Source organism: Eurytemora carolleeae, unplaced genomic scaffold (genome assembly GCF_000591075.1).
Source record: "Eurytemora carolleeae unplaced genomic scaffold, Eaff_2.0 scaffold366, whole genome shotgun sequence".
Lineage (NCBI taxonomy): Eukaryota > Metazoa > Arthropoda > Copepoda > Calanoida > Temoridae > Eurytemora > Eurytemora carolleeae.
Window position 1 is genome coordinate 54,369 of NW_019396319.1, and position 10,208 is coordinate 64,576.

General features: G+C 33.0%; 1 protein-coding gene across 1 annotated transcript; it reads right to left on the minus strand.

Annotated features, from left to right (window-relative positions):
- Positions 1–3,739: 3,739 nt before the first annotated feature.
- LOC111700860 (myelin P2 protein) lies at positions 3,740–9,057 on the minus strand. Its single transcript, XM_023471921.1, has 8 exons — positions 8,964–9,057; positions 8,116–8,171; positions 7,772–7,844; positions 7,129–7,167; positions 6,540–6,612; positions 5,775–5,838; positions 5,105–5,207; positions 3,740–3,855 (listed from the first exon to the last, which is right to left on the minus strand). Exons 1-8 carry the CDS (start codon positions 8,999–9,001, stop codon positions 3,801–3,803), a joined length of 501 nt encoding a protein of 166 aa, XP_023327689.1. The 5' UTR covers positions 9,002–9,057; the 3' UTR covers positions 3,740–3,800.
- Positions 9,058–10,208: the final 1,151 nt, after the last annotated feature.

Sequence of the window (10,208 nt, forward strand, 5' to 3'; positions counted from 1 at the left end):
TTCGCTAAGAACTGAACGTTCCGTTCGAAAACGGTATTTTCGGTTCTTATTCAAATTTTTCTTTTGTTAACGATTTCAATTTTATTAACGGCGTTAATGAAGATATCATAGCAATCGTTTGCAGTGCAGACGTTGACAACCCTTTAGCAATTATTTTATATAAAAATAGCTTTAAAAAGTTAAAGACAATATCTTAAAAAAGATTTAAAGACAATTTTTTTCTGTTGTTTGAGCAAAAATTTTATATAAATAACAGAAATAATATCTTTTCATGGTTGATAAACGACGATATCTTCCTCATATCTTTCTTCAGAACGAAAGTTCCAAAGTTGCATGATCCGAACCAGTCCAAGGATTGCTTAGTGTAGTGTTTACTATAACTTATAAGTACCAGCACGTCTAGTGTACCAGCCCGACTAGTGTACCAGCCCGTCTAGTGTACCTGCCTGTCTAGTGTACCAGTCCGTCTAGTGTACCAGTCCTTCTAGTGTACCAGCACGTCTTGTGTCTCAACCTGTCTAGTGTACCAGCCCGTCTAATGTACCAGCACATCTAGTGTACCAGCCAGTCTAGTGTACCAGCCCGTCTAGTGTACCAGGACGTCAAGTGTACCAGCCCGTCTAGTGTACCAGCCCGTCTAGTGTACCAGCACGTCTAGTGTACCAGCCCGTCTAGTGTACCAGCCTGTCTAGTGTACCAGTACGTCTAGAGTACTAGCCTGTCTAGTGTACCAGCCCGTCTAGTGTACCAGCCCGTCTAGTGTACCAGCCCGTCTAGCGTACCAGCCCGTCTAGTGTACCAGCCCGTCTAGTGTACCAGAGTGTCCGATAAAGGGTGGAAGGGTTTTATTGTGAATAAGGCAAGTACTGTTTTTTATCAAGGGTCACTTTGAATATCGTGAACAGTTTCTTGTGGAAAGGCTCAACCTGAACTGTTTTCAAATGATTACAGTTAGTCGAGCAGATTAAAAATGTTAATAGTCCATTATGTTTGTTTATTCATAATGTTTTCATGGCGCAATCGTAATTCAACCCGCCTTTTTAACAGTTAAAGTTACGGATTTCTTGTTAGCATTGTTGGATATCAACAGATTAAAAAAAATGTGATAGTGCAAAAGAAACGTACTTTAACGCGAGCACGACAAGAATCAATTAGAAAACAACACTGTCCTGCATGTTAACTGTTTATGTGCAGAATTGTTTTAATTTATTTTTCATGTTGTCACTGTAAAAAGCTTAGTATGTATTTCCTTTGTGTTATTTATGTATACAAGTTAATATTAAAATCATTTGATGAGAAATGTTTGATAAAATATATAAATATATTTGTTTAAAAACTGACCTAAATTGACAATGTAAATATTGAATAAAGCAAAGTAATTATTATTAACATGTTTAAACCGGATGTACGCTTTTTTTGTATGAAGGGTGTCCCGGTAAATAAGATAATCGAGAGACAACTTAAAGATCGTCTTTGATCCCTGACATTTATGGAACAGATTTAGTCTTTGATAAGCTGTCAATGATCCTATAGAGGATCTTTAAGTTGTGTATCTTTTGTCATGTTTTATAGGACACCCTGTGATTGTATCTAACTGTCATTATTTTTATCTTTTATTATAAAGTATCCTCCATTCATAAATAGAGGGGGGAGCACATAAATTAATGGAGAAACATGGAGGGGGGGGAGAGTTAGAGGTTCTTGGAAGAGGGTGAGTTAGGGCTAGACATATTCATTTTACAAATGCTACGCGCTTGTTTCTATCTAAAGTTTAAAAGGAGTATTTGGCAAAATACTCATTTTAAACTTTTGATGCGAAAGCGTAAACATCTTGGTTTGCAGTGGGAGGGAGCTAAGACGTAGGGCTCTTGGCCGGTATTTAGGATGAGGGGTAGAACTCTCCCTGTAAAAACCTCCGAATATGAGCTCCTTACTCCTTCGTAAGATATATGTAGAATGAATGGCTGAAACCATGAAACAATATTTCCTTCTTTGAAATTATAATGAGTGAAACAAAAACTAAAATAAAAAATGTATAAGCTTGATAATCACGTTTAATCACTATAGTGTCCTGCGAGTAGAGAAGAACTGAACAACAGGTTCAAATAAAAATACTTTCATTTTTGAGCATACACACAAAACACCGCGGGCCTTTCACTTCCTATACCGTTAAAAATGCGTGTGTGTGAATCTAGTGAATCCCTGTAGCTAGGTTAGGTCAGGGGAAAATTCCGTATATATATATAAATGAATATATACATAGATATATATAACTCTCCACTAGTTTGTCACTTTGTCACCTTGTACCCTCTCCACTAGTTTGTCACTTTGTCGCCTTGTACCCTCTCCACTAGTTTGTCACTTTGTCGCCTTGTACCCTCTCCATTAGTTTGCCACTTTGTCGCCTTGTACCCTCTCCACTAGTTTGTCACTTTGTAGCCTTGTACCCTCTCCACTAGTTTGTCACTTTGACGCCTTGTGCCCTCTCCACTAGTGTGTCACTTTGTCGCCTTGAACCCTCTCCACTAGTTTGTCACTTTGTCACCTTGTAAAGTTGTACCCTCTCCACTAGTTTTTGTCACTTTGTCGCCTTGTGCCCTCTCCACTAGTTTTTGTCACTTTGTCACCTTGTACCCTCTCCACTAGTTTTTGTCACTTTGTCGCCTTGTGCCCTCTCCACTAGTTTTTGTCACTTTGTCGCCTTGTGCCCTCTCCACTAGTTTTTGTCACTTTGTCACCTTGTACCCCCTCCACTAGTTTGTCCCTTTGTCAATGTCACCATGTACGCTCTCCACTAGTTTTTGTCACTTTGTCGCCTTGTGCCCTCTCCACTAGTTTTTGTCACTTTGTCACCTTGTACCCTCTCCACTAGTTTGTCCCTTTGTCACCTTGTACCCTCTCCACTAGTTTTTGTCACTTTGTCGCCTTGTACCCTCTCCACTAGTTTGGCTGCTTAAAAAAATAAAGGGTTTACAAACTTTATAAAACTTTAGATAAGTCGTTGTGTTTAAGAACTTTACATTTCCCAAATTTTACATTAGTTTCTGTAAAAGCGAAGAGATCAGACTTTGCTTCAAAACTAAACTTTCTCTAAAACTCAACTTTAAACCAAACAATTCCTGGTTCTCTAACGACTTCCTCAGTCAAAATTTTAGGCAAATCAGTCCAGGGGTTCCTGAGTTATGATCGACATCCAACTTCCAAACAGAGATTATTACTTTATATACAGGGTGTCCCATATTATATTAGATCGTTCATAGCTCTTAATTGCGATTTTCGGGACAAAGATTAAATCATTTAAAACAATTTTGCAAGGCTATATAAAGATTTGCATGCATAAAATACTAGTTTTTTTAGTAATATGTGCGTAATTTGGCTTTAAAGTTCAGTGATCAATCCGATATAATATGTGACGCTCTTTATTTAAATATGTTGTATGAATTTTGTCTACGAGAACAAGAAAACATTTAAATAAATGTCGTTTTAGTTGTTATCTTGCAACCGAAACATATAGCTTATAATGCCAAATGGAAGTTTTATAAATAGACTATAATACTTCAGTTTTAGACATTTTAAAATCCTTATTCTGATTGTAAATGCGAGATAAACAAATCTATCTAACTTACAAACATTTAAATATTTTATTAATTTTTCAAAAATTTTATTTTAATCATATCAGATTGTTTATATTTCTCAAATCTGTTTTTAAACATTTAAAATTATATACCTCTTTAATTCATTTTATAATACTGGTTGTTTTTCTAAATTAATAGATAAATATTTTTTCATAATTATAGTTTTTAGTTTTTCTTCTTAAAGACTCTCAGGGCATCGGCTTCAGGCTTTCCAATAACACTAAATAAATGGATTTAACAATTTAAAAAAAAAATCATAATTTCTTGTTGTTGTAGAATCCAAAAAGTCGAATAGAACTGTTAGATATCAATGTGTTAACCATTAATTATAAGAACTCTGTAAAATAAAATGTCGTCTTCAACTCGAATCTCCTGTCGGAGACAGCCAAACCAAATTTCAGCCCGCAAATTCCTTTGTACTTCGGCTCACGGAGCTTGAAACATTTTGTTATTGTGAAATCACTAAAATTAAGCAAGAATATTTTCATAAGAAGCATTAGTGAATTTCGTTAACTATTCAATTGTAATTTTTCAGAAGTTAAAAAAAACGTATTTCAATACTGATCAACAATAAGTTTCCCCCGATCACACTCAAATATTTCGTAAGATTTTTTCATTATTAATATTCATTATAACATTGTACAAGTAACCATGACCTATAATTTATGTTATTTTTTAGGAAATAAAGATTTTGTTATCGAATTTCTGAGACGGGGTTACTCTGTTGTGTGTGTATTTGTGCGGCCTATCGGGAAATAATTGTCTGGGGATAATAAACATCCCCCACCAGAATCCTAACCGGCCTATTATCCTGATTTGTCTAGCGTGTTGCTGTTTTCCGTCAACACAATGTTTTTAATTTTGAAAACTGATCGTTTTTAATTGGGGCTTCTTTACAAAAGTGACTTGCGAATGGAACACCAATAGGAATTATCACAATTAAACACTTATAAACCTAGAAAAACGAAAATATCTTCGACATTATTGTCACAGATCAGATCAAGGTTTAAAGGGCACATCTCAAAATAAAATCTTAAATCCTGAAACCGCCCATGCATGCGCTGGTGCATCACTCATATTATCATTCGTTATATTTGCAAAAAATAAAAATAAGCCTTTAAACAAATTAACAGTAAACGCTCAGAATCTGTAAATTAAACCATGTAGATACTAAATATTTGAATGTTTAAAAGGAAAAGTTTTGTTCTATTAAGGTGTTTATTGGGTAGGTTAAAATGTTTAAAAGTCGTAATTTAAATGCTTACTTTTGCGTTATTTCATTTGGCATAATGCAAGGTTTTACTTTTCGACGTTTTTAATTTCAACATTTTTTATTTCAAATGTATTTTTCGTCAGCGTTCTGTTTTTATTTTTGCCACGTTTTGCTAATTTTTTTTACACGTTATTTCAATTCACTGTTTTGTTATCTCAATTGTTGATTAAATGTTTATCAGTTGTTCTGGTTCTACCTGAGGTACAAGTTCATGGTGTTCCCGTTGTCAAGGAACTCTCTGACCTCCTCGACCTCGAGACCGTTGTCAGGCTTCTTCACCTTCTTCAACTTGTTTTCCTCTATAAAACACAATATAAAATTTAGCTTATTTGTCTGTTTGTATTCAATAAACGTCAAAACAGCTAAACTAATAAAGCCAATTTTTTGTGGCAACTCAGGTGTCTTTAGTTTAGGTTAAAATTGTACCAATATGGATGGATCAGAGATAAATTGTTATGTATTTATCTCTAGATAGGAATAGATTTTTTTATCATAATTCCTTAAAATATGGCGCTTGACTTTAACAGTAGGGGTGCACCCTGATACATAAATTGACCCAAGAATTACCTGGAATTCGGGATGAATCGAACTTTATAAATTCTTATACTGGGAAACATTTTCATAGATTATCGAAAAATGTTCTCCTTACCAGACACAATAATTTGTCTTATTTCTTTGAGATCAGATTTACTTCAAAACTCACACTCCAATACTTCTCATCTCCAAAACTTCAAAACTTTAAAATTCAAAGTTCAAAACTTCATAACTACAAAACGTCAAAAAATTTGAAATTTAAAACTTTAAAATAACTTCTAAACTTTAAAACTTAAAGTTTAAAACGTTAAAACTTGAAACTTAAAACCTACCTAGTGTTGCAATTGTAGGAATTTTATCCCCCTTCAAGGTTGTCTCGACATAAGGAGATCCAAGCTATAAAGTACTTACATAAATAATACTTTATATATTATTATTTAAATTAGTTTACACTAATGAAAAGGGCTCTCGTTGTAATTTCAAATGATCCAGGGGCGCCTTAAGCCCAATTTTATGGATAAACTTTCTTGGAGATATTGTTGTTTCTGGCTTTACAAGTTTTTAATAATGATAATTTCTTCCATTGTTTCTGAAGCAAAATCAGGAAGTCACTTTTATTGTTCATTTTCAATGTTAGAATTGAGGATTTTGAAAACTCAAAGACGAAAAAAGATTTCAATTTTTTTTTAAATAGTTGGAAAAGGGACCGAGTACATTTTGAAGGCTAAAACGGCATTTTAAAGCAAATTTTATAACGACGACCTCCCCCCCTCCCTATTTATTGTCATTGTACCTATAATAGGCAAATATTGTATTAGAAAAAAACGACGTTTATCGGGTGAAAACGCAATTAATATCTTCGGAAAAGGGACAGAGCACATTATCGAATATTATGCCTAATTTTGAAGGTTAAAACGACATTTAAGAGGAAAAAATTTCATCCACGACCCCCCCCCTCCTCCGATTTAAGGGTGAGCACTTTTTAAAACACAACAATGATGTTTATTAGGCTAAAATGCCCAAATACACTTTTTTTCAGAGACACTTTGTATACTTTCTGTAAAATCAAACAAGATCAACAATAAATAAAAACTAACCTTAAAGTTTGACTGGGCTATTCTGCCTCCAATACCTATATCTACAATTATCTCTATTTCGTCACCGACCTGCCTAACATCAGAGAAATAGGTAAAATATCATTCTTTTATGCTTTTCACTACTTCCCAAAGCTGGGTCTCAAAAAAAGATGGTGGTATGATGAAATAAATATAAAAAGCGTCCGAAAATTAGATGTTTTAAATATGAATGCACATCATGAATTGGATTTAAATTATAAAATAGCTTTATTAAAAAGCACAGTTTCGTGGAAAATTATACATATTTTCTACTAAATTATTTTGGCTTAAAACAAATTTGCGGAAAGGAATTGAGTCTTTGCAACAAATCCCAATTTTCTAATACCAATATATCTACAACCAAATTATGTAGACCTTTGATATTTCAAACTTTGATTGTTTGATATAACAGAAGTCATAGTTTGAAATATCTAAGGTCTACAACATTGGGTTGTTAAAATATAGGGATTTAAAAATCAGAGTTTGTGACAAAGACTCATTTCCTTTTCTTTTTATTTGTAAATAAATATAATTTATGAAAAATAAATAATTAAAACTTTTGAGAATAAACCTGATTGTTTGCTTGGGGGATGTGGCGGCCAAGAGAGTCCTGAAAATTCGAATTTATAAGTTTGTTAGATTATATTTTGTTAGTTTTAAAATTTTTTTTTTTTCAGAGCTTTCATTTCTGTTCAACATAAACACTTACCTTAAAATTTAGATTGTTTAACCCTTTTATCTTTACAACCTGAGCTGAAAACTTTAGAATGGTGGATATCGAGATTAAATCTTGATCTCCTCTTTTCCATAATCTCCAGATTAAATAATGCTTGTGTTCCTCTTGTTATTAATCTTTAGATTAATTAACCGATTGGGATTAAGGATATCCCATTCTAAAGTTGTCAGCTCTGATGTCGTAGTAGAGCATTTAATATTTCAAACAATAATTCTACTAGATCAAATAGACAAAGTTTAAAATATCAAAGATTTATACCATTGATTGAAAAGATACATTTACAAAAGTAATTCACACTAGATTTTACTTAGCAGGGCCCCTCCCAAAAGGGGGGGGGGATTAAAACTTACTTTATTATTTCCCAGTTTGCTTTCTTCGGTAGCAGATATCGAAAAAAAAACAAAAATTTAAAACTCTAGATTTGAAAAATAAATATTTGAATATGAATCAGCTAATCTTTTGTATGAAACAACATTACCTTTGAAAAAGTCCTATTCCAATAGCAGACAGAAATTTATCATAGTTGTCACCAGAAACATACTCATATTCACCTGGAATATAAATATCATTGTGACATCGGCATGCATTATCAGTTTATTATTATTATTATTATTATTATTATTATTACTAATATTATTATTAATATCAATATTATCTTTGCATTATTATATTTTTTATCCTTATCTTATCCTTGATAGTAAATTCTTACATTTGATATGTTTATATTCAAATTTAAAAATTATATTAATAGTATTTATAAAGTACAAGTTTTCTTTTGCTATTTTTCATGTATTTTTGTTTAAATATAGGATTTATTTTTACCTATCATATACTCTGGTAGGGTACTTTCAGCAAGAATACATTTAGCTCCCAACAGACTAAATATTTTGTAATTAGTGGTTTGTAGGTTATCTTTGTAATCTTTGTTTGACTGTCTGTTTGTTTCTAATTCCGATAATAACTCAGGGACCCTTTGACCGATTTGTCTCAATTTTTTATTGGTGTACTCGATAGAACTGCACGGTAGTGTTCTTAGGTTTGGTGAAAAATTGTAAATTAGGTGTGTTGACTTGTATAGACAAAGCACGGTGGACTAAGCCAGTAAGGTCGGTCAAATAGGCCTAGGATTAGGCCAGGTACTGTAAAAAAAACTGAACGCGCCATGGGAGTTGTCATAGTTAGCCCTCCGACGGGACTATGCCAAGAAAATTGACCCCTGTCGTATGTAAGGCTGGTTAGGGCGACGTACTGTACCATAGGATCGGGTCAGTATACACGGTGTTATCTGGCAGGCCGGTACAAACTGGGCATGTCCCGTTTGAATTCAAATTTACTACGGCCCAGAGTTTAGATTTCTATAAAGTTAAGATGGGTTTCCAAGCTAGTTCGTTAATAGAATAAACAAATAAAATACAAAATGAAGAGTTTGAGAAGTAAATATTTAAAAACATCCCAAACATCTGAAAAGAGAGGCTGAAAGAATATTTCTACATTTTTAATCAAAACTTATTGTTAGTTTTTTGTCGACCACATGAACTTAAAACGTAAAAGAAAAGGAGGTATAGATTTTTAACCAATATTTTTTATGTGTGCCAACAATAAATTGGTAATTTAGCCTAAAGAGCCATTTTCAAGAGATTTTTAATAATTTCTATATTTAAAGAAAATGCCTGGCTAGGAGAATAAAAGTTCTTGGTTTCATCATCATTACTGGATATCTTCAAACAGACTGCAGGGATTTACAATTCAATCTGCTTTTATATTTATAATACAAGTGAAGCTGGTATTTGCAAGTCATGCAAGCATGCTTACAGTGTTTAAAGCCTCAAGGGTTAGAGAATATAATCACAAAACCAAAGTGTACATTTGTACTTTTTCCACTTTTTGGACATACAGGATGTCCCATGAAACATGACAGTTATAGCAAGACGAATTGAAGGTCTTGACAATTTCAAAATGTGGTCTGCCTTTTTTGTGCTTTTAACATTACCTGAGATATTAAGAATTTCGTTCAGATTTGGTTTTATTTATTAAAATTGAAATCTGAACGAAAGTCTTAATATTTACAGAAAAAAAGAAAGACCGCGTTTTGGAAATACTGCAGGACTAACTAGGAGTTTATTTTTGGTTATTGTTTCAAGAATCATACATGCGAAGGTAGGTTGACGACTGAATGGCTCAAATAAATTAAAAGTTTAAAGACGACTTTCAAATAATCTTGCTACTGTCATGTTTTGTGGGACACCCTGTAGCTTACTTATATTACCATATTGGCCTCTCATAACCCAAAATATCCATCCGGGGACAGGGGGGGGGGAGGGCAGACAGAAGAAGAAGGTAAATGCGATCACTGGTATGACTTTGTGACCTCGTAGCTCCTCTAGTATTGATTTTACGCATAAGTAAGAGCATAGCAAATTTATCCGCGCTATTTATTAGAAATTCTAAACATTTTTGTTTTTCTTAATAGATCTTTAATAAAAGGAGTTATGATTGAAAACATATAAATGTAATGAATGCTTTACTCCAATATTTCTCTATAAGTATTTTTGTCCCCACAAAAGGTATCGAACTGTATCCTCTCTACCAAACCCTGGTGTTGTTTTTAAATTAAGGTGAGTTATTCATTTCAAAAGAATGAATTTTAATACATATGAAACAAAAAAACTGAGTAAATTTAAATCCACCCAACCTACCCTATGCATCAAAAAACAAAATTTGTTCACAACTATGAAGTTGATAAAGATTCGTTTCTATAAATTATTTAGAAAAAAACAACAATTGTAATAGGGTTAAAAAAGCTAGGTTACTTGGCAAAAAATATATTTTTATTTTGGATTAATTACAGCCTAGTACAAGGTGTAAATATTGGCTTTTTATTTGCGAATTGCGCTTGCGCATAAACATTATACATT